At 43.3% G+C, this 26,074-nt stretch overlaps 2 protein-coding genes and 1 long non-coding RNA gene across 10 annotated transcripts in view; 1 reads left to right on the top strand and 2 right to left on the bottom strand.

Annotated features, from left to right (window-relative positions):
- LOC122546242 (uncharacterized) overlaps positions 1–26,074 on the top strand; it is a 222,544-nt gene that overhangs the window by 180,453 nt on the left and 16,017 nt on the right. The gene's annotated exons all lie outside the window — the stretch shown is intronic.
- Positions 1–26,074, bottom strand: part of LOC122544526 (histone H1.3-like) — a 184,392-nt gene that overhangs the window by 29,434 nt on the left and 128,884 nt on the right. For 2 of the 7 annotated variants that reach the window (XR_015755088.1, XR_015755087.1), the window contains exons 1-3: positions 22,636–23,305; positions 17,109–17,190; positions 10,601–10,682 (exon numbers count right to left, since the gene is read on the bottom strand). The exons of 1 other annotated variant lie outside the window; for it this stretch is intronic. Coding sequence is in view for 1 of the 6 variants with exons in the window: in XM_087984656.1 (XP_087840782.1) it covers positions 22,531–23,241 (711 nt within the window). In the remaining 5 variants the exon portion in view is untranslated. Of the gene's footprint in view, positions 1–152; positions 477–10,600; positions 10,709–17,108; positions 17,191–22,530; positions 23,306–26,074 lie in introns of those variants that run through there. 4 more of the 7 variants (XR_015755089.1, XR_015755086.1, XR_015755085.1 and 1 more) reach the window with 4 other exon arrangements.
- On the bottom strand, positions 153–22,463 carry LOC122544563 (histone H3). 2 transcript variants are annotated; one of them, XM_087984697.1, is made up of 5 exons: positions 22,334–22,463; positions 19,729–21,044; positions 17,109–17,190; positions 10,601–10,682; positions 153–476 (listed from the first exon to the last, which is right to left on the bottom strand). In XM_087984697.1, the coding sequence occupies exons 1-2, from the start codon at positions 22,372–22,374 to the stop codon at positions 20,621–20,623; spliced, it is 465 nt and encodes a 154-aa protein (XP_087840823.1). In that variant the 5' UTR covers positions 22,375–22,463; the 3' UTR covers positions 153–476; positions 10,601–10,682; positions 17,109–17,190; positions 19,729–20,620. The 2 variants fall into 2 exon arrangements, 1 of the variants encoding a protein (XP_087840823.1); XR_015755106.1 differs by lacking the exons at positions 19,729–21,044; positions 22,334–22,463 and adding an exon at positions 17,771–19,692.

Raw genomic sequence — 26,074 nt, forward strand, 5'->3', positions numbered from 1 at the left:
GGGACATGGAAGAGACAGCTGCTCAGATTATCTCAATCTGAATAACAAAGCAGTTGCATGAGCTCCTTACAAGATGGGAGGAGAGAGAAAGGGAAACTTTTCAAAAGGAAGTGCGAAGGACGTTAGAAAGTGTTAGCACAAATTTGATATAATTGACTTTTTATCCTTTTATTAACACCTGTAACCAAGCTAGAATTTCCACACCATCAATTGAGAAAGACTACAATGAATCAAATTGGGTGCTGGATGTGATCAACAGCAAATTCCAACTCCTTCAGTTATGGAAGTGACGGGCAGTGCTCTGCTGAAGACTTGTCCACATGTACAACACACGTACGGTTTCTCTCCCACTGTGAATGGTGCTTTTTTACTTCAAACCCAATGATATTCAGGTGGCAATAAATTCGGCAGCTTGGTCAGCTTGGGAAGTGATGCCTGGTTTTAAGTCTCCTCATTGCAAATGGTCTTCTAATTCCCTGTGAAGTTCATGGAAAACAAAAAGCAAAACAAGTGAGAACCCAAAAAAGAAAATGTTTAAAACCATCAGATGTAAGAGCAGAAATTGGTAACTCAACACAGCAAGTCTGCTGTCACCATTCAGTGAGATCAGAACTGATCCAATAATCCTCAGCTCAATTTTCCTGCCTTATGCCCCCACCATTGAATCCCTTACTAATTAAAAATCTATTTATCTCAACCTTGGACACACTGAGCAGCACAGCCTCCACAGGCTCTGCAGTATTCTGTACTCGAACAGCAGGAATTCCTCCACATCCATTTTAAACAGGTGATTCCTTACTCTGAGATTATGTCCTCAACTCTCAAACAAGTAATAGCAATCTTCCTGAATCTACAATGTCAAGCCCCTCAGAATCTTTCCATAAGGTCTTGTCTCATTCGTCTGAACTCCACTGGGAGTAATCTAATCAAATCTGCACTTACAGAAGCCGTTTGCTCAAGCTCATTTCCTGAGAAATTCCTCCCATATCCAGGATCAATCTCCTGAATACTCTATGGACTGCCTTTCCCAAAACAAGGGACAAAAGCAATTCACAGTATTCCAAGTGTGATCTGACTTATGTCTTGAACAGTTTTAGCAAAACTTCTATTTTTTCTCCCCATTCCCTTTAAATAAAAGCCAACTGACCATTTCCTTTCCTGAATACCCACTGAACCTGGATGCTAGTTTTTCGTCTTTCAAGCAGAAGGACCCAAAATTCTCTGCGCTGCAGTTTTCTGCAGAGGTTTTCACTCATTAAATAATATTCACCTCTCCTGGTCTTCCTGCCGAAATGCACATTAGATTAGATTCCCTACAGGCCCTTCGGCCCAACCAGTCCACATTGACCCTCTGAAGAGTAACCACCCAGACCCATTTCCCTCTGACTAAGGCACCTAACACGGCCAATTCACCTGGCCTGCACATCTTTGGACTGTGGGAGGAAACTGGAGCACCCGGAGGAAATCCATACAGTTTTGGCGACAATGTGCAAACTCCGCACAGACAGTGATCCGAGGCTGGAATCGAACCTGGGACCCTGGTGCTGTGAGGCAGCAGTGCGAACCACTGAGCTACCATGCCGTCCGATATATTTTCCCACGTTATATTCCACAGTGCTGGAAGGAGAATGAGAGGGGTTTTATCGACCAACTGCTCAACCATACCTTGAGCATAACCTCCCAAAACAGCCACTTCCACCATCATGAAGGACTGAAGAGTAGGCATATGTGACCAACACTCCCTTGAAGCTCCCTCCAACTCACACAACGTCCCAACATCCAGTGCTGAATGAATAGAAACTTTCTCCAATTTAATCAAGAACATGGGAGCAGAGTCTGTTCAAGAGAGATGTGAGGAATGACTTCGATATGAAAAGGATGGAAGAGCTTTGGAAATCAATCACTAAGTTGTTAGTTTCCAATCTGAGACAGATAAACTTTTGTTCTACAAATGTATTCAGGGATATGGGCCAAAGGCTGAACTCCACACAGCAGCCATGAGTTCATTCAATAGTGGAACAGCTGAAAGGCCTACTCCTGATCCTTTGTTTGCTGGCTTCAGTCCCTGTTACAAAACTTCCGAACTCCACCTGTATTGCTCCCACTGGTAACTGTCTGAACCATGCTCTTCACAACATTAAGGGAATATCGCATTTGGAGATTAGCTTTGAACCACAGACCCACATCCTCACCGTGACATTCTATTTCCATTCCAGTAACGTGGCCTGACTCCAACACAGTCTCAGCTCCAGATGCTGAAATCTCATCCAGTCCTTTGTAACCTCGAGACTGAATGATCCACCTCCCACTTTCAACCTCCCTGTAATCTTCAGCTCATCCAACACCCCGCTGCCCGTGCGCTCACTCACACTGAGTTTTGTTCTCCTCACCCTGAGCTCATTGACCTGAATAGGTCGCAAATTGAGGAAAAGCAACATTTTAACAAATTTCTCGTCGTTCTTTTCAAATCCCTCTATGATACTGATCATTCCCACCTCTAATCTCTGCCAGCCACACAATCTGTGGCACAGTGGTTAGCACTGCTGCCTCACAGCGCCTGAGATCCAGGTTCAATTCCCGCCTCAGGCGACTGACTGTGTGGAGTTTGCACATCCTCCCCATGTCTGCGTGGGTTTCCTCCGGGTGCTCCGGTTTCCTCCCACAGTCCAAAGATGTGCAGGTTAGGTGAATTGGCCATGCTAAATCGCCCGTAGTATCAGGTGAAGGAGTAAATGTAGGGGTATGGGTGGGTTGCGCTTTGGCGGGGCGGTGTGGACTTGTTGGGCGGAAGGGCCTGTTTCCACACTGTGAGTAAGTAAATCAAATCTGCACTTACTTAATTTTGGCCTCTTGAGCATGGTCAACTAATCTCCCCAACAACAGTGGATGTTCTTTCAGCATGAAATGTTTAAAAAATCAAATTAAGCACCAAGTCATTAAAATGGAGTGCCCAGACCAGGCGATGTGTCTTAACTACATGTCGTCAGAGCTGGTGACCCCATTGTGGTTCATAGCTATGACAACCATAACAAGTGTTGGCCAAGGGATTCCAGCTCAGATTGTTGAGCAGAAATCTGAGCTCCGAACATTGCCACACATCAGGGAGGGGCAGGAGTTACCTGGATGCTCTGTTTCAGGAGGCAGTCACACCCCTTGGATTAACTATCTCAAATTGATCAGTGGTCAGGGATAGAAGGGTGTGACTATGACTGAGGCAGGTCGAGGAAACTAGAGTGTAGTGCTGAATGAGCCTCAGCCCTTCAGCTTGTCAAACAGGTTTGAGATTCTTGCTCCCTGTGTGGATGAGTGTGGGGTCTGTAGGGAGGATGAGTGTGGGGTCTGGAGGGAGGATGAGTGTGGGGTCTGTAGGGAGGATGAGCAAACTGACCACATCACTGTGGGAGAGGGAGCCAATCAAGAGGGAGGAGAAAAGAGAAATCCAAGTGTAATCGGAAACAGTGTAGTCAGGGGAATAGAGACTCTTCCCTGTTGCCAGAATCGAGAGTTCCAAAGGCAGATTTGCCTGGCTTCACGATAGTCATCTGGGCTGCAGAGGAACGATCCTGTTGTCAATAGAGACAGATCGAAGGAAGAAGTTCTGCTGAAGGTATATGTGCAGCTCAGATAAAAATCAAAAAAGGTAATAATCTCTGGATTACTATCTGAGCCATGAAGTCAGCAAGATTATAACAGATTTGTGTGGTTGAAAGATTGGTGTGCGACAAACAGGAGGTTTGAATTCACTGGACTTTGGAGTCAGTACTGGGGAAGGATGAACTGTTCTGATGGGACAGGCTACACGTGAATGATGCTGGGATCAAGTCCTGGAGAATGGCATAACCAGGGTCTATATGTTGGACTTTAAACTAAAACATGTGGGTTATTTTTCAGCTGCGTGCAAAATTATGGAAAACTCAAAATGGGGAAGTGCTCAGCACAGGTTAAAGCTTTCACAACATGTTGCAAGACAGAAAGTCTGGAAAGGATCAGGAATCTAACCAGACACAGCAGATAAGGGACAAATATGAGAAGAAGGACAATTAACGCAGGGTTGAGGGACTTGTAACTAAATACACACAGTCTATAGAACAAGGTCAATCAGCTGGTACGCCAGAGTAAACTTGGCACTCACAATGTTGTAGGTATCAGAGAAAAGGCTGCAGTGGGTTCAGGGCTGGTAACTAATTATCCAAGCTATCGAAAAGGCAGTGGGCAGAGTTAGAGGGGTTGCCTTGTTTGCAAGAAATAAAATTAAATTGACAGCAAGAAGTGAAATAGAGTCAGAAGTTGTAGAATCCGTGAGGGTAGAGATCAGGAACCACAAAGGAAAAAAGACCCCGAAGGAACTTGTTTATAAGCCATTAGCCATTGTCACGATGTGGGGGAGAAAATACATCAGATTATAAAACATCTAAGGAACTGTTGCAATAATCATTGGGGACTTCAATATGCAGGTGGACTGGGAAAAACAGGTTTGTAGCGGTTCTCAAGAAAACGTGGAATTATCGGAGAGATTTTTTTGTTTGGAGCAGTTTGTGGTAGAGCCCACTCAGGAACAGGCAATTCTGGATTTAGTGATGTGTAACGAGGGAGACTTGATTAGGGAGCTCAATGTGAAGGAACTCCAAGGAGGCAGTGGCCATAACATAATAGAGTTCACCCTGCAGCTTGAGAGGGAGAAGATTGAATCAGATGGAATGTGATGATAATTGGGTAAAGGTAACTACAAAGACATGTGGGTGGAGCTGGACAGAGTTGATTGGAAGGGAGAGCCGACCAGCGAAGACAGTGGAGCAGCGATGGTAGGAGTTTCTGGGTTAATTCAGGAGACATTGCAGAAATTCATCCCAAGGAAGAAGAAAAATACGAAGAGGAGGATGAGACAACCCTGGTTGACAGGGGAAGTCAGGGAGAGCATAAAGGCAACACAAGCAGCATATACTGTGGTAAAGATTAGTGGAAGCCAGAAGATTGGGAAGTCTTTAAAAAACAGAAATAACTTGAAAAAAAGAGGTGGGGATGGTGAAAGAAGTGAAATATGAGAGTAAGCGCGCTATTAATACAGAAGAGGGCTGCAGGGAATTTTCTTGGATATCTAAATGGTTACAAAGATACAAGAGTGGACATTGAACAGCTTGAAAACAATGCTGGAAAAGTAGTAAAGGGGAACCACGGCATGGCAGAGGATCTGAAGAGGTACTTTCCATCAGTTTTTAACAGTGGAAGATACCAGCAACCAACCAGAACTTCAAGGGAAACCTGGGGACAGAAGTGAGTGCGTTGGAAGGTGCTGGGAAGCTGAATGCGGGTAAATCACCAAGATGGACTACACTCCAGATAACTGACAGAGACAGCGGAGTAGATTAGAGAGGCACTGGTGATCTTTCAGAAAGCACTGGAGTCAGGCAGGGTCCCAGATGACTGGAAAATGGCTAATGCAGAGGCAGAAGCAGGAAACTATAGGCTATGTAGCTAGAAAGTAATCATTCCTAAGGCTTGAGAATCCCTTGTTTCGAATGAGGCTGCAGAGTACTTGAAAGTGCATAGTAAAATAGGGCAGAGTCAGTACAGCTGTGTTAAGGAGAGGTCTTCCCTGACAAATCTGTTCAAATTCTTTGAGGAAGTAACAAGCAAGTTAGACAACACAGAGCCAGTGGATGTAATCGATTTGCATTTCCAGAAGGCCTTTGATAAGGTACCACACAGCAGGCTGCTAAACAAGGTAAAGGCAGAGAATTGGCTGCTTGGCAGAAGGCAGAGAGTCAGGATAAAAGGGTCTTTTACAGAATGGCAGCTGGTGACTCATGGACTTCCACAGGGGTCAGTGTTGGGACCACAACTATTCATGTTATACCTCAAATGATTTGGACAAAGGAACAAAGGGTATTCTTACCACGTTTGCACATGGGATAGATGTCGGTGGAGGGGCAGGTAGTGGTGAGGTGGTGCGGAGGGTGTAGAAGGATTTGGACAGGCTGCAAGAGTGGACGAAGAAGTGACAGATGGAATACAATGTGGGAAATTGAGAGGTTATGCACTCTGGTAGAAGGAATAAAGATGTTGATAATTCAAAGTTTGTGAGAAGATTTGTAGCTCGGGTGCTCATTGTTGTGGTTCTGTTCGCCGAGCTGGGAATTTGTGTTGCAGACATTTCGTCCTCTGGCTTTCCTGTACAGACCAAGTCCTGAACTACGAAAGCAATCACCCCAACACACACAAAAGTAGCTGCATCAAGACACTACTCAAAAGGGCCACAACACACTGCAGTACACCAGAACTGCAAAAAGAGGAAGAAGAACACCTCTACAATGTATTCACCAAAAACAGATACCCGCGCAATTTCATCAACAGATGCCTAAGGGAAAGACAACAGAACGAGGACATGCTGCAACCCAAAGGACTAGCCACACTACCATACATCAAGAGCATTTCCGAACCGACAGCCAGACTACTGCGACCACTAGGACTCATAACAGCACACAAACCAACAGCCACTCTCAGACAACAACTCACCAGAACGAAGGACCCGATACCCAGCATGAGCAAAACCAATGTAGTGTACAAAATCCCATGCAAGGCCTACACAAAACACTACACAAAACAAACAAACAGGAAGACAGCTAACGATCCGCATTCATGAACACCAACTAGCCACGAGATGACACAACCAGCTATCCTTAGTAGCCACACACGCAGATGACAAGCAACATGAATTTGACTGGGACAACACTACTATTATAGGACAAGCCAAACAAAGAACAGCCAGGGAATTCCTAGAGGCATGGCACTCATCCACAGATTCAATCAATAAGCACATCGACCTGGACCCAATATACCGACCACTGCAACGGACAGCTGGAACTGACAACCGGAAGCAGCAGATTCAAACCACTACAAATGTCGGAGGAACAATCACAGAAGCGCTTCACAGGAGGCTTCCAAGCACTGAGGATGTCACCTAGACAGGGGACAAAACATCTGCAACACACATTCTCAGCTCGGCGAACAGAACCACAACATGTTGATAATTTTCTGAACAGGGAAAGTCTTCAGAAATCTCAAAGGCAAGGGACCTTGGGAGTCTTAGTTCAGGAATTCTCTTAAGGTTAATTGGCAGGTTCAGTTAGCAGTTTGGAAGGCAAATTCCATTTTAACATTTATTTCAAGGAGGCTACAATACAAGAGTAGAGATGAACTGCTGAGGCTCTATCAGCTCTGGTCACATTGCATTTGGAATATTGTGAGCAGCTTTGGGCCCATTATCTCAGGAAGGATGTGCTTGTGTTAGAGGGAGCCCAGAGTACATTTACAAGAATGTCCCCAGGATGAAGGACTTGTCAGAAAAACAGCAATGGAGGATAACTCTGGGTCTGTATTCAACAAATTATAGAAGTATGAGGGGGATATAGGAAGAATAGAAAGGCAGGTAAAAGAGAAGGTGAAGTGGTGTTTTTGATTAAGGAAAACATTGCTGCTCTAACTAGAGAAAATATTTCTGAAAAAGATCATCCAGTGAAAATATCTGGGTTAAAATAAGAAAGGGATAATCACCATGATGGGACTATATGATAGGCCCCCCAACAGTCAGAAGGAAACTGAGGAACAAATATACACAGATTTCAGATATATGGAAGATGATAAAGGCTGTAATAGTAGGTTTTTACAAACATTGTCTGGAAGTACCATTGGATGGAGAAGAGACTTTTAAAATTCGAAGAAAATTTCTTAATCAACATGTAAATTTTCCGAGAGAAGGAGCTTCATGTTCCAGGATACAAATGCTACAGGAAGCTTAGAAAGTGGGGGCAAGAGAGGAGGGGAGTGGCAGTTTTGATAAGGGATAACATTACTACTGTACTTAGAGACGATATTCCTGGGAATATATCTCGGAGGTTATTTAGATGGTACTGAAAAATAAGAAAGGGATGGTCATCTTATTGCGATGGTATTATAGACTCCCCAATAGTCAGCCAGAAATTCAGAAGCAAATTTGTAAGGAGATTTCAGTTCTCTGTAAGAATAATACAGTGGATATGGTAGGGAATTTTAATATTACTAATGTAGACAGGGACTGCCGTAGTGTTAAGGGTTTAAAAGGAGAGGAATTTGTTAAGAGTGTACAAGGAAAGTTTCTGATTCAGTATGTGGATGTTCCTGCTAGAGAAGATGCAAAATTTGACGTAGACCTGGGAAATAAGGCAGGGCATGTGACTGAGGTGTCAGTCGGGGAGCAGTTTGGAGCCAGCAACCATAAATCTGTTTGTTTTTAAATAGTGATGGAAAAGGATCGACCGGATCTAAAAGCCGAACTTCAAAATTGGAGGAAGGCTAATTTTGACAGAATTAGGCAAGAACTTTCAAAAGCTGATTGGGGGCAGATGTTTGGAGGTAACGTGAAGGCTGGAAAATGGGAAGCCTTCAAAATGCGATAACAAGAGTCCAGAGTTAGAATATTGCCGTTTGGGTGAAAGGAAAGGCTGGTACGTGGCGGGCATCTGGGATGACGAGAGAAATTGAGGTTTTGGTTAAGAAAAAATGAAACATATGTCAGGTATAGACAGAAGAAATTGAGTGAATCCTTAGAGTATCCTTAAGAGAGAAATCCTGAGGGCAAAAAGGGGACATGAGATATCTTTGGCAAATAAAAGTAATGAGAATGCAAAGAGTTTTTAGAAATAGATTAAGGACAAAACAGTAACTAGGAAGAGAATAGGGCCTCTCAAAGATCAGCAAGGCACCTGATGTGTGGAGCCGTGGAAGATGGTGAAGATACCAAATGAGTATTTTGCATCAGTGTTCACTGTGAAGGAGGGCATGGAAGATAATAGAATGTGGGAAAATAGATAGCGACATCTTGAAAAATGTCCATATTACAGAAGAGAAAGTGCTGGATGTCTTGAAATGCATAAAAGTGATAAATCCCCAAGACCTGATCAGGTGCACCCTCGAACACTGTGGGAAGGTAGGGAAGTGATTGCTGGGCACCTTGCTGAGTTATTTTTATCATTGATAGTCGCAGGTGAGGTGCTGGACGACTGGAAAATTGTGAACGTGGTGCCACTATTTAAGAAAGATGGTAAGGAAAAGCTAGGGAACTATAGACCTGTGAGTCTGATGTCGGTGGTGGGCAGGATGTTGGAGGGAATCCTGAGAGACAGGATTGACATGCATTTGGTAAGGCAAGGACTGATTAGGGATAGTCAGCATGGCTTTGTACGTGAGAAAACGTGTGTCATGAACTTGAATGAGTTGCTTTGAAGAAGTAACAAAGAGGATTGATGAGGTCAGAGTGGTGGATGTGATCTATATGGCCTTCAGTAAGGCGTTTGACAAGGTTCTTCATGGGAGATTGGTTAGCAAGGTTAGATCTCATGGAATACAGGGTAGGTAGCCAATTGGATGCAGAACTTGCTCGATGGTAGAAGATGGGGGTGGTGATGATGGAGAGATGCTTTTCAGACTGGAGGCCTGTGACCAGTGGTGTGCCACCAGTATCAGTGTTGGATCCACTGCTTTTCATCATTTATGGGAATGATTTGGATTTGAACACAGCAGGTATAGTTAATATGTTTGCAGATGACACCAAATTTGGACAGCAAAGAAGGTTCCTTCAAAGTACAACAGGGTCTTGATCAGATGGGCCAATGGGATGAGGAGTGGCAGATGGAGTTTTATTCAGATAAATCTGGGTTGCGACATTTTGGAAAGGCAAATCAGGGCAGGACTTGTACATTTAATGGTAGGACCGTAGGTAGTGTTGCTGAACAAAGATACCTTGGAATGCAGGTTCATAGCTCCTTGAAAGTGGAATCGCAAGTAGATAGGATGTTTTCTTCATTGGTCAGTGCATCGAATATTGGAGTTAGGAGGTCATGTTGTGGCTGTGCAAGTTACTGGTGAGGCCAGTTTTGGAATACTGCACGCAACACTGGTTTCCTTCGTATTGGAAGGATATTGTGAAATGTTGAAGGGTTTAGAAAAAGTTTACAAGGAATTTGTCAGGGTTGGAGGATTTGAGCTATAGAGAGAGGCTGAACAGGCTAGGCTGACCACATAGAAGTTTATAAAGTCATGAGGGACAATGTTTCTTCCCTGAGGTGGGGGAGTACAAAACTTGAGGCACAGGTTTAAGGTAAATGGGGAAAAATTTTAAATGGACCTAAGCGCAACTTTTTCACACATAAGATGGTACGAGTAAGGAATGAGCTGCCAGAGGAAAGGGAGGAGGGTGGTAAATTACAACATTTAAAAGGCATCTGGATGGGTCATTAATAGGGAGGGTTCAAAGGGATATGGGTCAAATGCTGGCAAATGGGACTAGATTAGTTTCTGACATCTGGTTGGCATGGATGAGTAGGATCAAAGAGTCTGCTTCAGTGCTGTACATCTCAATGACTCAATGGCTGTGAATGATAACATTTATTGGAAATCAGGAAATGTGAATTGAGAATGGAGAGGGATAAAAAAAGTTATAATTGCTTGGTGGTATTTAACTATTTTTGTGAAAACTTCTCTCTAGAAATTGAGCTCCATGTGTGTCTAATTCAACTGCTTTGTGATTGTGCAAAGTGTGTTTTTCAGTCTGACAGCGATAACATACCTGCTGTATGTTAGAAGGAACTGATCACACTTCGTTTTGTACCAAGAGAATGTTACATTGTCTTGCGCCTTCATGTAATTGTCTGGAGGAAGAGAGAAGAGACATCCCCTGTAAATCAACATTAAGTGAGTTTGACAGTATCAAACCTTTCAATGTAATATTAATTTTATAATCATGAGGCTGTGTTTCTTTTAGGCCAGCATTTCAAACAGAACTACAAGTCTGACTCCATTCTTGGCCTGAGTTGCTCTTTGTCTGGTGATTGGAACAAAAGAAATCTACACCAATTCACTGAGAACCAGATACTAACCAACACCTCTACAGCTCTACAATGGGGCTACCCAATACAAATTTGTAGCTGGATCTGAGAGTTTCCTAATCAATCCATACCTGTCAGTTCCTGCGAGGTGAATGTGGGAGTATGCCGGTCAACCTGTACCTGTCAGTATAGGCCGTGCAAATGTAAGAGTTAATATAGTTATCAATCTGTCCCGGTCACTCCCTGCAATGTCCAAAATGTATTTACTAGAGTGTGACTGGGACAGATTGATAACTACATTCACGTAGTATAAACTGACAAGTATAGCTTGATAACTGAACTCATATCCACATAGTAGAAACTGGCAGAGACTGAGTGATAAATACATTTTAAATAAATAGGATCAGTCCCTGTGTGCTTCACTGATGGGGATGTGTGAGTTTAGTTCTCAAAAATACCTGTCAGTTTCTGCCGTTGTGAATGTGTGAATTTACTTAACAATCTTTCCCTAACAGTTTCTGCTGTGTATCCGACAGTCAGTTTCAGCTTTGAGAACGGGTGTGTCATTCTCAGAATCTCACTGTCAGTTTCTGCTGTATGAATAATAAATGCAGTCATCAATTTGTACCTATCAGTATCTTCTATGTGAATGTAGATATTGATCTCTACCTGTCAGTTTTAGCTATAATCAATTTCTCAGTACAATTATCAAACAGTACCTGTCAGGTTTTGCTATTTGACACCAGAGTGTCATTGTCAATCTTTTTCTACTACGTCAATTTGAGAGAGTCAATACCAATCTGTCCCTGTCAGTATGTGAATAGTACAGTTATCATTCTCTACCTGTCAATTTCTACCTGTGTAATTGTCAATCTGGACCTTTCAGACTCTGCGATATGAATACTTAAATATAGTTATCAATCTACAGCTGTCAGTTTCTACTTGGTGAATATGTCTATGTAATTGTCAATTCCTGCCAGTTTATGCTATGTGAATGTGTGAGCTGAGCTTTCATCTGCCACTATCAATTTCTGCTTTGTGAAGAAGAGAGTTTAGTTATCAATCCTTCCTGTCAGGCGCTGTAATGTCAGGGTTTGAATGTATTTATTCATCTTTTCCTGTCAGGTTGTGTGACTTTAACTATCAACCTATACCTCTCAGATTCTGCGACATGTGAGTGTAGTTATCCACTTGATTTGATCTGATTTATTATTGTCACATGTACAGAGATACAATGAAAAGTATTGTTTTGAGTGCCTTACAAAGTGCATTAGGGTAATAGAACAGAATCTGGAATACAGTGTTAATGGTGCAGAGAGAGAGAATAACATTAAAATTTGAGAGGTCGATTCAAAAGTCTAATAACAGCACAGAATCTGTTCTTGAATCTGTTGGACGGTATATTCAAACTTCTGTATTTTTGACCTGACAGACCAGGGTGGAGGAGCGTAGAACCAGGGTCAGATGGGTCTTTGATTATGTTGGTTGCTTTCCCAACACAGGAGGAAGTATAAATGGAGCCTTTGGATGGAAGGCTGTTTTCTGTAATGGTTTGGGCTGTGTTCAGAACTGACTGTAATTTCTTGTGGTCTTGGGGAGAACAGTAGCCATACCACACTGTGACACATCCAGATAGGTGGTGCATCGATACAAATTTGGAATTTTTATAGACATGGTGAATTTCCTTAGCCTCCTGAGGATATCTGCTTGGTGAATATGTTTGGGTAATTGTCAATCTCAGCCTGCCAGTTTCTGCTATGTGAATAGGAGAAGTTAAAAACTAACAGTCCCTGTCAGGTTTTGCTTTGTGAAGGTTTAGTTAAGAATCCTTCCCAATCAGGGTCCGAATTGTAAATGTGAGTGTATTTATCAATGTTTGCCTGACAAATTTTCTTTTGTGAACATGTGAATGTAGTTATCAATTTTCCCTGGTGGTTTCTGCTCTGTGAATATGAAAATGTAGTCATTAATCTCGAAATGAAAACCAAAAGAACTGCAGAAGCTAGAAATCAGAAACAAAATCAAATTGCTGGAAAAGCTCAGCAAGTCAGACAGAAATCTGAGTTAAAATTTCCAGTCCAGTAACCCTTCCTGAGAACTGATGGTAGCCAGGAAATGATTAGTTTTTCTGCAGAAGGTAGTGTATGTTGAAGGGTCAGGAGTAAATGGTAGATAGATATAGAATCCAAAGAATACGGTCAGACGAGGAAGGTGAATCACTATTAACAGGGACTGTTAGTGACCGTTGGTGTATAACAGCAGACCTTGTGATAACAGGGCCTGGTGTGAGAGGTTCTGGGTAATGACATGGGAGAGCTCTAGCCCTAGTTGTAGAACTCATTATTGGGTCCAGAAGGCTGTTGTATTCCCAAGCAGAAAATGAGGTACTGTTCTTCCAGCTTGCACTGAGTTTTAGCTGGAGCACTGCAGCAGGCCTGAGGCAGAGATGTTCATCAGGGAACTGGGTGGTGTGTTGAAGTGGCAGGCAAGTGGAAGCTCAGGGTCTTGTTTTCTGGACAGAATGTAGGTGTTTGGCAAAGTGGACACCCAATGTACACTCAGTTTCCCCAGAATAGAGAAGACCATAGGAAAATGCACACACTCAGCTCTGAGGAAGGGTCATTGGACCTCAAATGTAACTCTGATTTCTTGTTAGCAATCTCTACCTGTCAGTTTCTCCTGTGAATATGAGTGTGTCATTATCAAACCGTACATGTCAACTTAAATAATTTGAAAGAGAGTGTTATCAATCTGTTCCAATAAGTTTCTGCTTTGTGAATGAGAATGTCTTCCTCTGAAATGTCCTGCCACGTGCTTTGCGTGTGATTGACCAATCTGTCCCTGTTATATTCTGCTCTGTGTAACTCAGGATGTAGCTGTGAATCTGTATTTGTCAAGGTCTAGTTTATAAATGTGCAAATGCATTCACAGATTGTATCTGCCAGTGTTTTTGAAGTGTGTGTGTTTGGGGGCGGGGGGGGGGGGGAGGGGGGGTGTTTAAGTATCATGCTCTCCCTTTCAGTTTCTACAGAGTGAATGTGTGAGAGCAGCTATCAATCACCGCCTGTCAGTTTTTGTTGTGTCCACGTGAGAGTTCAGGAATTGAGCTAACCTTGTCAGTTTGTGCTGTGTGACTGAACGTCAAGTGCTGAATCAGTACCAGTCACTTTCAACTCTCATGCATCAAAAGTTGCTTAATTCGCTGACAGCCAATAATATTCTATGAGTCCAATGGTGACAAGGAATCTAATCTTGTTTGCCATCTGGTTCACTAATGTCCTTTAAGGAAGGAAGCTGCCATCCTTACCTGGTCTGGCCTACATGTGTCTCCAGACCCACAGCAATGTGGCTGACACATAACTACCCCCTGGGAAGTTAGGGATGGGCAATAAATGCTGGCCTCACCAGTGATTCTCTCATCCCGTGAATGAATTTAGGAAAAAGAATTCTCTGTGACTGTGATTGATTCTGTGATAGATTTTAGGGTGTTGTGATTTGGCCTTAATCTCTTCTGCATCATGTCATTTTTGGTAGAGTCACAGAATTGGTCCAGCCATTCAACCCTTTTGTGTCCAGACTGGGACATTCTGTTCTTCACCTATTCTCCATTCTAGTTTCCATTATCTGTTGGGATTCTGAATTTTATCCACTCACTGCCAGTATCTCTATCTAAATGCTAATTTGAGATTATTCCTGCAGTTATCTGTCTTTGATAACTATAGTGCCAGTTATGTTCTGTGGGCAATAGCATCAGGTAGTGTTTGTGGATCTCGTTCTCTTTCCACGTTCAGTTGTGTTTTTTTGGTATGAGTGTTGGATAAACTTGATCAATATTCACTAACCTTTTGTGATTGAGGGATTAATGAATCTGAATTTTATTGCATTCAGACTTTTTAAATATATTTTGCGTATGCAGTAATCTTTATCAGTTGCTGCTGAACACTAAGATATAACATCTGACACTAACTGAAATGATTAATGCTTTGGTGAATCAATTTATAACTGTCCATATTTGGAAATACCTGGGCGTAAATTTCTTTTCTTTTCCCCTTTCAGCACTAACTGGCTGAGTGTGAGTGAGTTTTCTGTTGTGCTGCCAATCTGTATCACTTTAAAGGAGTGGCACTGGTCTATATCACACTGACACTTTTTTTATGTCGCCTTGTGTTTCCCATTCTGCATGTCATGATCTGGTACACTTTATAAGGTGGGTTTAATGCCTTATAAATCAGTGTTTCATATATTAAAAACGTATGGAAATGCTTCTGCATTACTCAGGTCCTCAACCACAATGTGTGTGTGGAGAAAGTGTGTGTTCATCCACACCAGGCTCAGTGTGAGAATGAGATTCATTCACTCTCTGATACTAGATATCAATGTGCTCCTTATTCTTGGTTATTGTGTTTCACAGTGCTTCAGTGTCATCCAAATTGAAACATGTCACTTTTAGTAACTGCTACTGTACTTCAGTGTTCAAACTTGTGCTACTTGACATGAATGAGGTACTATCCATTGCCACTGGACTCAGCTCCTGTCTGTGAAAGTGAATGTGTTTGTATAACTGTTAATCTCTGGCACTGCACATGTAGTTCGATAATGTCCACAGCCAATTTTCTTTAGCTTTCGTGCCTGTAGGATCCAGGGACAACTGAACATGCAACACATTGCAGCAGAAAAGCATCTGTGCTTTTCTTCAGAATCAAGGGGAGAAAAGCAATGTACTTTTGTAACTCCTATAGTGCAGAGTCTAACCGGGAACAATAGGGATATCAAGGTCTGGTTTTCAGAATGCTAACAATTTTTGCATTGTGACATGTATTCACCGAACCCATTTGCAACGAAGTGAACACTTCAACTGCATTCAAGCTGACTGACCACAGTGTTCCTTGTACAGGAAAGAGAATTGGCCAATTCTATTTTATTTACTAATGTGGACAGAATCTGGTGCAAGCCACTAGCAGACTCTTGTGTTGCTCTATGGTAGGGAGGGGAAAATCAAAAGGACTTTTATTTTCCACCATTCTGTGAAGAATAGTTCAATAAATTGAACTTAACAATTTAAATATCAACTTCTGTTGGAAAGAAAAATGAGCAGCTTGACAAACCGACCAATTTTGGCTTTCTCTTTCATGCTGCAATGATTTAAATAGTAATGATCTGATTCCAATGACTCCTTCAGAAAACTATATCCTGATTCCTTGCTTTTTTTTGTACTATAATGAAGGGAGGGTCAAGAGGAATGCAGGGATCTTCATAGAAAATCAAAACGAATTTTGAAATACATATAGAATAATTTTTAAAAAAACTTTCTTGCTGGAGAGAAAAATAAAATAACTACAAAATGATGAAATGGAGAATGAGGTTACGATACAGATGGAGATGACAGCTTCTCTGCTGCCATGATAGTTTTACAAAAATGGAATGCTGGTTGAAAGGAATTAGAATTGTTAGCTCAGTCAACTGTAATGTTGTTATAGACTGTCTTTGATCAGTCAGACTTAATAATTTGAAGAGACTTATTCTGTGCTGTAAGTTTCTTTGACTTGACATGAGAGTAGAAATCAGTTTGATGAAACGTTTTCTGCTAGTTGTGTATATGGATTTTCATTACTTTTGGATGTTGGAATGAGTATTTCAGGATGGCGTACAAATTTGCAACAATTGTCAATCAGTCAGTAGCTGAGAGAATGGTGTGTGTGTGCATATGTATGCAAGCACACATAAGAGGGTGGATTGGAGATGGTGGTTGTGTGTACATCAGGCTTTGGCTCAGAGGTTCATTTGGAATTTACACTGTTTAGTTGTGCCTTTCACATAGGACTTCTATTTATCAAAAGATTAATTTTGCCCTTCTCAGTTACTGATAATGCCAAAGTTTCCTTCTATATCTTCAGAAATCCTTGCTGTAACAATGTAACAGAATGATCTGTTTGTTCACCTTGACTGTAACTTTAAAATTGCCTTCATTACATGTGGAGATAATACAGTTCCTGAATGTATATTTCATAACAGGATACAATCTATCCCTCTTCTGATGTTGCAAATGATAATTGACTAAGCATCATGGCATTTATTGGAAATGAGCTGTCGTGCATTGAGTATAGGGAGAAATCAAAAAAATATATTGCATCAGTTGTGTTTGACTCTTGGATTGAATGTATACTTCTGGAAATTAAGCTCAATGTGTATCTGACTCAATCCACTCTGACTGTGGAAAGGATGTTCTCCAATCTGACAACAATAACATACCTGCTGGTTGTTAGAAGCAGCTGGTCACACTTGGCTTTGTACTGAGGAAATATTACATTGTCTTGGTCCATAAATCATTTGCCTGGAGGAAGACGAGGGATATTTCTTGTAAATCACCAACAGCTAAGTAGAAAGCTGATCGACTGATCAATGCAACATTCAGGTCATGATCATGATAATTCTGTTTTTAAACAGGGCAAGGTGAATAGTGCAAGGACTGGTTACACTCTAGCTCTGAGCTCCTCCCAGTCTTTTTTTTTTCTGTTTGCGAAATTCCAAAACAATTTACTAAATTACAAAAGCTAACCAACATCTGCAAGTTCAATAGTCAGATCCCAATACATTAACTGTTGAAGGAAGAACAACAGGCACTACTCTCACATTTAGATATACTGTCCTTTAATTACCTACTATTCCATGTTTATTCGCAACAAACAGCATGAAATAGAAGCCAAACAATGAAGTTCCATCAGAGTTTAGGTAATTAAAAACTACAAGAATGTCCGACAGCAGCTTCTTCCCGCTCTGCCTCCCTCAGCAGGCCCACACACAGCCCGAGAAAGGCCTCTCTCTTCCCCCCAGCCCGCTCACTCCAAGTTCCGGGACCAGTTCCTGCTCCGCTCGGCCTCTTACAAACAGCCCCCGGTTCTCCCTGAACTCACCCCGAATCAATCCCGGTCTCGGAGCCCCCTCTGTGTCCCAGGCTCCCATCCCGATGTGCTGCTGGAAGGAGCCTGCTGTTCCGTCGCTTCCCTGGGCGCTGATCTCTCCATTGCGGTCTGTTCCAAACAAACCTCTTGCACTCACTGAGTAAATGCTCCTCAATGGCAGCGCTGGGGGAGGGCCTCAAGCAATGCGTTCATCGAATTAGGAACAGCCAGCTTTGGAGGAAGGGCAGCATTGCGCATGCGCCTAAGGATGCAGGAATAAATTATTCACATTAAACTGACTGTGACAGCAGCGGTGATAAATCCAGCGCAATATTGGGGATTGGGATTAAAGCACAAATTTCCAAAAAAGGGAATGTTTTCTCTAGAGCAGAGATGTCTGTAGTGGGAACCGCTTTTTTCCTGATGAAGGGCTTTTGCCCGAAACGTCGATTTCGCTGCTCCTTGGATGCTGCCTGAACTGCTGTGCTCTTCCAGCACCACTAATCCAGAACCCGTGAATAAAGTATAAACGATTTATGAGTGGGACAGGGTGAATAGAGAGAAGCTGTTTTCCTTGTTTGAGCGAGCAATCACAAGTAGTGCTTGGGTAACGATATGGTAAGCGTAAGGATTCTCGCTATGGTGAAGGGTTAGATATGAAGATATTGAGGGAATTTCAGGAAAATCTTTTCAGTGGTGGAAATCTGGAAGACACCGCATGCGAAGGTAGTGGAGGCCAGAAACCTTAACCTTTAAAAAGCATTTGGATGAGCACTTCAAATGTCAGTTCCGGAGCCACCATTCACGGTGGGATATGAACGGTAAATATCTCCCGAGGCAAACCAAAAAGAAACGTGTCTGTCTTTTGAATACGAGGAGCAGATACACCTCACGATTGGCGGTCCATGCCTTTAGTTCTAGGCCTCGTAGACTCGAACCTGGGTCTCTGGCGCTGTTTTCTCCGATATCAGATTACAGTAAATGGACCGAGATCAAACCTGAGCAGCTGCAGGACTGGGACAGCAAATGTGGAGTTTTTGCTGATGTCTGACCTTTCCAAACGCTGGGCGACATTAAAATATTGTCTCAAGACGATTAATGAGCTCGGCCGGAAGAACGGTCTGTAATGTTTAATCAACATATCGGAGTGCTTTCAAAGTGTGAAATGAAGAGATTAATTGCAGATTGCAGTTCTTGGCGCTTGTTTTTGTTTCTGCCAGTTCTTCAGGTGCAGAAATAAAAGTAGAAAGAGATAGCTGCATCTAAGCAAATGAATGAGCGAGAGAGATTGTCTGAAGTATATATTTATAACCTAATTAACAAGTATTGATGAATTCCCCTCTGAACAACGTTCTTTTTAATACTTCATTTTTCTATGTAAAACATATCCCGTTATTTGTGAAATGGCGGGCTTTTCAAATTGGAAGGAAAGGTGTTGATGATTTGGCGCTGGCAGCAAGAGTAGAGAATGGGCTCTTGCTGCCAGCGGGAGCAGAGAATGTGCTCTTGCTTGCTGACTCTCGGGAGCATATTAAACACCAGTGAATCTGCCTTCTTTCCGTTTGCTGCTATTTGCTCAAGTCACTCTCTAATATTTGATTATTCCGGGAGCGACAAGCCCCGGTTGGGGTGTGAGCCCTGAGTGTCACCACTGGGAAACAAAAGAAGTGCTCCTTTTCTTACAGACCCACGGGTGGATAAATTAACATTTTTTTTTCATTTCCAAAACTCCGCGCGGGTTCTGTTGTGTTGCAGAATAGTATAAATGAGGCTTTCTGCTATCGGTGAGAAGCTTGTCAAAATGAACAGAGATCAAACCAGAACAGTTGCCGGACTGGAATTGTTAATGTGGAGCTTTTGCAATAAGGGAGCACGGTATTAAAATAAAACCTAAAGGCGGTGTTCGTTGTTAATGCGCTCACGCCGAAGAACATTCATGAAATCCTCACAGATTGAATGATGGTACTCACTCTCTCCGGAGACAATCTCGAATGGTTCAAATAGCTTCTAGCCTCATTCATTTGCAATTTTTCTTTCGAGTAATGACTAAATACGAATGCTCCCTTCTCGGATCTACATTTCGGCAGGATTTTCAAATTTGAAAGAAAACGGTTGATGATTTGGCGCCATGTTTTCCCGCCTGCTTTCGCAGCAATGATCATGTAGTTACAGCTGGTAACAACACCAAGGAAGACAGTGAGGACAGAGAGGATTTAATCCCGTATTAATACTGCACAACTCTAATGAAGCATGTGAAAGTTACATAACATTCACAGCATTGTATATTCTAATCTGTGTCTTCAACTAACTCCCCTGTAATGCATTACTGACGTCACACCCGTCCCCCTTTAATATCATTCAAAGCCATGTTCCAGCGTCTGCGATCGCTTGACTGGCGCTGTTACCTTGTTGTTTAACTGACTCCCCATCAATGTTTTACTCAGGCCCTGTGCACTTCGCAAATTACGATACCAATGTCCGCAAGTAAGAGTTCGATCTCTTGGTATCAAATCTTTCCCATCCCTAAAACGGCAAAATATATGAACACCGAGACAGAGAATTCGCGGGAATTTATAATCCACTACCACAATGTCACGTTAAAATTATATTCCACAATCTGCCATAAATTGTGAACACGGGAGATTTCATTAGAAATGGAATACCTGCTCATGTCAACATCGCTTACAACTCATTCCCTATTTATTTCCTAGTTTTATAACTACAATATAAATGTAACTAATCGCTTCCCGCTCTCTCTCGATGGTCTGGTGGCTCTGAAAAGAGCCGTTGTGTTTCTTTCTCTCTCTCTCTCTGTCTGTCTGTCTGTCTCGGGGTGAATGTGCAGGGCCAGCCAAGCTCCGTTTAGGCGCGCTCCCCGCGGATCCGGCGGGCCAGCTGGATGTCTTTGGGCATGATGGTGACCCGCTTGGCGTGGATGGCGCACAGGTTGGTGTCCTCAAACAGTCCCACCAGGTAAGCCTCGCTGGCCTCCTGCAGGGCCATCACCGCCGAGCTCTGGAAGCGCAGGTCGGTCTTGAAGTCCTGAGCGATCTCTCGCACCAGGCGCTGGAAGGGCAGTTTGCGGATCAGCAGCTCGGTGGATTTCTGGTAGCGGCGGATCTCCCGCAGAGCCACCGTGCCGGGCCTGTAGCGATGAGGCTTCTTCACTCCGCCCGTGGCCGGAGCGCTCTTGCGGGCCGCTTTGGTCGCCAGCTGCTTACGGGGAGCTTTCCCTCCGGTGGATTTGCGCGCTGTCTGCTTGGTTCTGGCCATTCTCTTCAACTCTCTGTAACACACACACAGGTTACTACTGTCAATGCTGAGGCTGCTGCGGTGCTGCTTATTTAACGGAATGGAGAGTCCGCCCTAGAGCTGGGATTGGATACAGCCCTGTCCCTCAGCCCACAGAGAAACATCTGCGGAAGGTACAGAAAGTGCAGGAAAAGAATTGTTGGAATCTGATTGGTTCACTGGAAATGACAGTTGGTCAATTTCAAAATACCCGCCGAATTCACCCTCACAAACCTTGAGATTAAAGTAACCATTAAAACGCAAAACACCATCCGTCTGCAACTAAGATAGAATTTAATATTTTATAGTAACTCTTTAAAACCACTTAAAAATCACACAACACCAGGTTATACTCCAACGGTTTAATTGGAAGCACACTAGCTTTCGGAGCGTCGCTCCTTCATCAGGTGAGCGTCGCTCCGAAAGCTAGTGTGCTTTCAATTAAACCTGTTGGACTATAACCTGGTGTTGTGTGATTTTTTAACTTTGTACACCCCAGTCCAATACCGGCATCTCCGAATCTTTAAAACCTAGTCAGCAGTCAGCGCGGACAGGAGGCGGGATCATTGCCTGATCTGTCTGTAACAGGCAGGAGGAAAGGCGGGGTTTAAAACAGCCCAGGCAAAATGAACAACCGAACGTTTACCCGCCGTGAATCGATCTAAATAACCGCGCCAATTTAAACATCTTAAAAGCTAATGCAGTGTACACCGATAAAAATACAGAATCTCACTTTATGGTTAGATTACCCTCAGTGTGGAGACAGGCTCTTCGGCCCAACAAGTCCACACTGACCCTCCGAAGAGCAACCCCACCCAGACCATTTCCCCTACATTTACCCCTGACTATTCCATCTAACACTATGTGCAATTTAGCACAGCCAATTCACCTAACATGCACATCTTTGGACTGTGGGAGGAAACCGGAGCACCCAGAGGAAACCCACGCAGACTCGGGAGAATGTGCAAGCTCCACACAGTTGTCCCTGGCGCTGTGAGGCAGCAGTGCTAGCCACTGAGCCACCGTGCCGCTCCTGTTTTCTTTGTATTGTAATTAGCCCGAAGACAATGTGGAATTATTGCCTGAACTGTCTGCAACAGGCAGATGGAAGGAACACGCCATGAAAACATCCGCACGGTCTCAGAATCAAAACTGAACAAAGTAACATTCCTGAACGGGTCAATGAAATACAAACACTACAATATGTCACATGCGTGACTCGGTAGAGTTATAAGTCGCGAAGTGAAATAACCAGATGGAGATCAATAAACCCTCTCTATATACCTTCCCGATTCACAGGTCTCCACTCTCGTAAACCATGGCATGTGTGTATTCGAGTTATTCAGATCAATTAATATCTAAGGTAGGGTTGCGCTCGGCGCCGGGAAACATTGGATCCGGGCTCAGCTCTTTCTCGAGAGATGTGGGTGGCTCTGATAAGAGCCTTTGGGTTCAGATGGTTACACGCTACACTGACTGGTTCATTTCTTTGCTGCGGTCTTGGTCACTTTCGCTTTGGGCTTGGCCTTGCCTTTAGCCAGTTTGCTGAGGGGTTTGGGGGCTTTAGGGCCCTTGATCTTTTTCACCTTCTTCACGGGAGTCCGTTTCTTTGGCGCTGCTTTGCTCACCGCTTTCTTTGGGGGTGCCGGCTTCTTACCGCTCGCTTTCTTGGCTGGGGATTTCTTGGCTATTGCTTTCTTGGCTGGGGATTTCTTGACTGTCGCTTTCTTGGCCGGGGATTTCTTGACTGTCGCTTTCTTGGCCTGGGATTTCTTCGCTGTCACCTTCTTGGCCGGGGATTTCTTCACGGCCGATTTCTTGGCGGCCGCTGATGTTCCCGCCTTCTTTCCCGCTTTTGCCTTGACCGGATTCTTTGGGAGTTTGAAGGAGCCGGAGACGCCATGGCCCTTGACCAGAACAAGGGAGCCGTTCGCCAGGCACCTCCTGATACTCATCTTGATCTGTGCCTTTCGCTTTCCCACATCGATCCCGCTTCTCTCCAGCCCCTTCTTTACAGCGGACAGAGACGCCCCTTTGCGATCCTTGATATCCTCGACAACGTTCAGAATCAGCTCTCCCAATCCGGGACCGGGTGTTTTTTTCCTGGGAGCCGCCGCCTTCTTCTTGGGAGCCTTTTCTTTGGTGGGAGCGGAGGCTGGAGGAGCCGTTTCGGCGGCTGCACTGTCGCTCATGTTGAGAACTCTGCGCTGAATCTCTCTCTGAGTCAGTCTGAACTGGGTCAGCAATGAAGCTGTTGGCGGCGGCACTGAGCAACTTCAAGGCAGCGAGCGGACGGCGCAGGGACAACCTGCCGTCAGCTCCTGATCCTGCTGCTTTTCTGTGTTTCTCTAACGGCCTAAACTCTCCGATTCCTCTGAAATTCCGCATCTCCAGTGAACCAGGCTCGATCGCTCCTGACCCAGACAAGGGAAGGTTTGCGACTGAAAAGTTTTCACTCGAATAGATGGCTCTGCTGTCGAGTTAAACGCATTTTGCTGCCGCACAGATCGAGCTCTTTGAGCTGAGCGCTGACATTGTCGGTACTTTTAGACTGAAATCTTGAAATCAACGAACACATTGTCCTAAATTCTACCTTTGGGGTCTAGTGGGGGAGACGGGGAATAAGTTGAATAGAAAATGTTTTTGATTTTCACAAGAGAGACCCAGAAATATCATAATATTCACGGACACACAAACACAGTTACGTTCGACGAACCGTCCGCCCTTTTCCGACAGCCTCTCTGACACAATATTCACATTCACACAGTCACACGCCAGAAATATCACCAAATGTAAGTGTGGAAGGATAGAATGTCTCATCCTTTCAGCGTTTGCTGCGGTGTCCAGGGAGTTAGTTGTAGTTTTTCTCCTCAGTAACTGTTACACTCTCATCAGCTCCACTGTTTACATCCTCAAAGATGGCCAGTCGGTTTGTCAAGCTTAGAAGACAGAACAGTGTGCACTGGAACATGGCCTTCATACCTATGCTGATTCTAGCAGATCCTGAATACTGTTTTGTCAAATGCTTCGCAATTGAAGCTTTCATTTTGATTTTTTCCCTGCAGGCTGACTGGTCTATAGTTCACAATTTTATGCCTACCTCCCTTTTCCATTGGATTGCTTACACTACCGAGCCCCCAATCTGTGTAAATTATTGCAGAGCTTATAGAATCTTGGAACATGACCATCACTGCATCCAGTATTACTCAGCCCACTACATTAAATACTCTGGGACTTAGATGATCAAGGACTGGTGTTTCCCAACCTTCAATCCCGTCCACTGTCCCAACATCATTTCCCAAATATACTGATTTAGTTCAGTTCTTCCCTCTCACTAAACTCACTAATATCACTACTGTGTTAGTTGTGTGAACATTTGTGAACAGAGAACAATAATATGTTAGCAATTTTTGAGACATTTTCGTTCCCATTTTGAACTTCCCTCTTTAATGTTGTAAGTGGCATGTGGTCCTCTTTACCAACCTATTTATGTTCATTTCTCTCTTTACACATTTATTAGTGTTTTAGCAGTTTTTTTAAAAAATGGTTTCGACAACATTACTCTTTTCTTCATTTGTTCTTTGTTAGTTAAATTCCTTTTCGCAGTCATTTGCTGAATTTGGATCAGTTTGCAGCCTTCCCGTCTTGCTATATTTCCTCCCAAATTGTAGGCCTTTTCTTTGGACCAAAAACTATCTTAAGTAGTCGTTTCAAGTTTCACAACATTCTTTTTATAGGAGAGAGACCAGAATTGCACATAATATTCCAAAAGTGGCATTACCAATGTTCTGTATACCCATAACATGTTCTCCTAAGTCACATACTCAAAGCTCTGACCAGTGAAGGAAAACATATCAAATGCCTTCTTTGCTATCCTATCTGACTATAACTCCATGTTCAAGTAACAACGAACCTGCATTTCAACGTTTCTTTGTTCAGCAACACTCCACAGGACCTTTATATTAAGTGTGTAAGTCCTGCCCTGATTTGCCTTTCCAATTGCAGCACCTCATATCGATTTAAATTGAACTCAATATGCCACTCCGGGGTCCAGTGGCCCATCTGATCGAGATCCTGCTGTATCCTGAGGTAGCCTTCTTTGCAGTTTAGTACACCTATAATTTTTGTGTAATCTGCAAACTTACTAACAATACCTGCAACCTCACATCCAAATCATTCATAATAATGTGGAGGTGCCGGTGCTGGACTGGGGTGTGCAAAGTTAAAAATGAGACTCCACCAAGTTATACTCCAAAGCTTGTATTTGGAAGTACACGCTTTCTAAATACAGATACCTGATGGAGGAGCATTACTCCGAAAGTTTGTGCTTCTAAATAAACCTGTTGGAATAAAACCTGGTGTTCTGTCATTTTTTAAACTAAAATCATTTATACAAATGATGAAAAGCAATGGACTCAGCAGTGATCCTTGTAGCACATCAATTGTTACAGGCCTCCAGTCTGAAAAGCATCCCTCCAACACCACCCTCTGTCTTCTACATTTGAACAAGTTCTGTATCCAAATGACTAGTTCTCCCTGTATTCCATGTGATCCAATCTTGCGAACCAATTTCCCATGGGGAACCTTGTCAAACATTTTACTGAAGGCCATATAGATCACATCCACTACTTTGCCCTCTCAGTTATCAATTCAAAAAAAACTCAGTCGAGTTAGTGATACAAGACTTTCCACACAGAAAGTCATGTTGACTACCCCTGATCAATCCTGGCCTTTCAAAAGATGTAATCCTGTCTCTCACAATCCCCTCAACTGTTTGCCTACTGTTGATGTTATGCTCACTGTTCAATAGTTCCCTGGCTTTTCCTTACCACCTTTCCTAAATAGTGGCACCACATTAGCCAGCCTCCAGTCTTTTTGCACTTCACCTGTGACTATGGATGATACAAATATCTCAGCAAGGGGCCCAACAATCACTTCCCTAGCTTATCACCATGTTTCAGGTCCACCTGATTGGGTGCTCGTGCTTTATCCACCTTTTCTGTTTAAAATCATCCAGCAGCACCT

Source organism: Chiloscyllium plagiosum, unplaced genomic scaffold (genome assembly GCF_037043375.1).
Source record: "Chiloscyllium plagiosum isolate Xiang-an unplaced genomic scaffold, Cpla_swu_hap1 HiC_scaffold_49, whole genome shotgun sequence".
Taxonomy (NCBI): Eukaryota; Metazoa; Chordata; class Chondrichthyes; order Orectolobiformes; family Hemiscylliidae; genus Chiloscyllium; species Chiloscyllium plagiosum.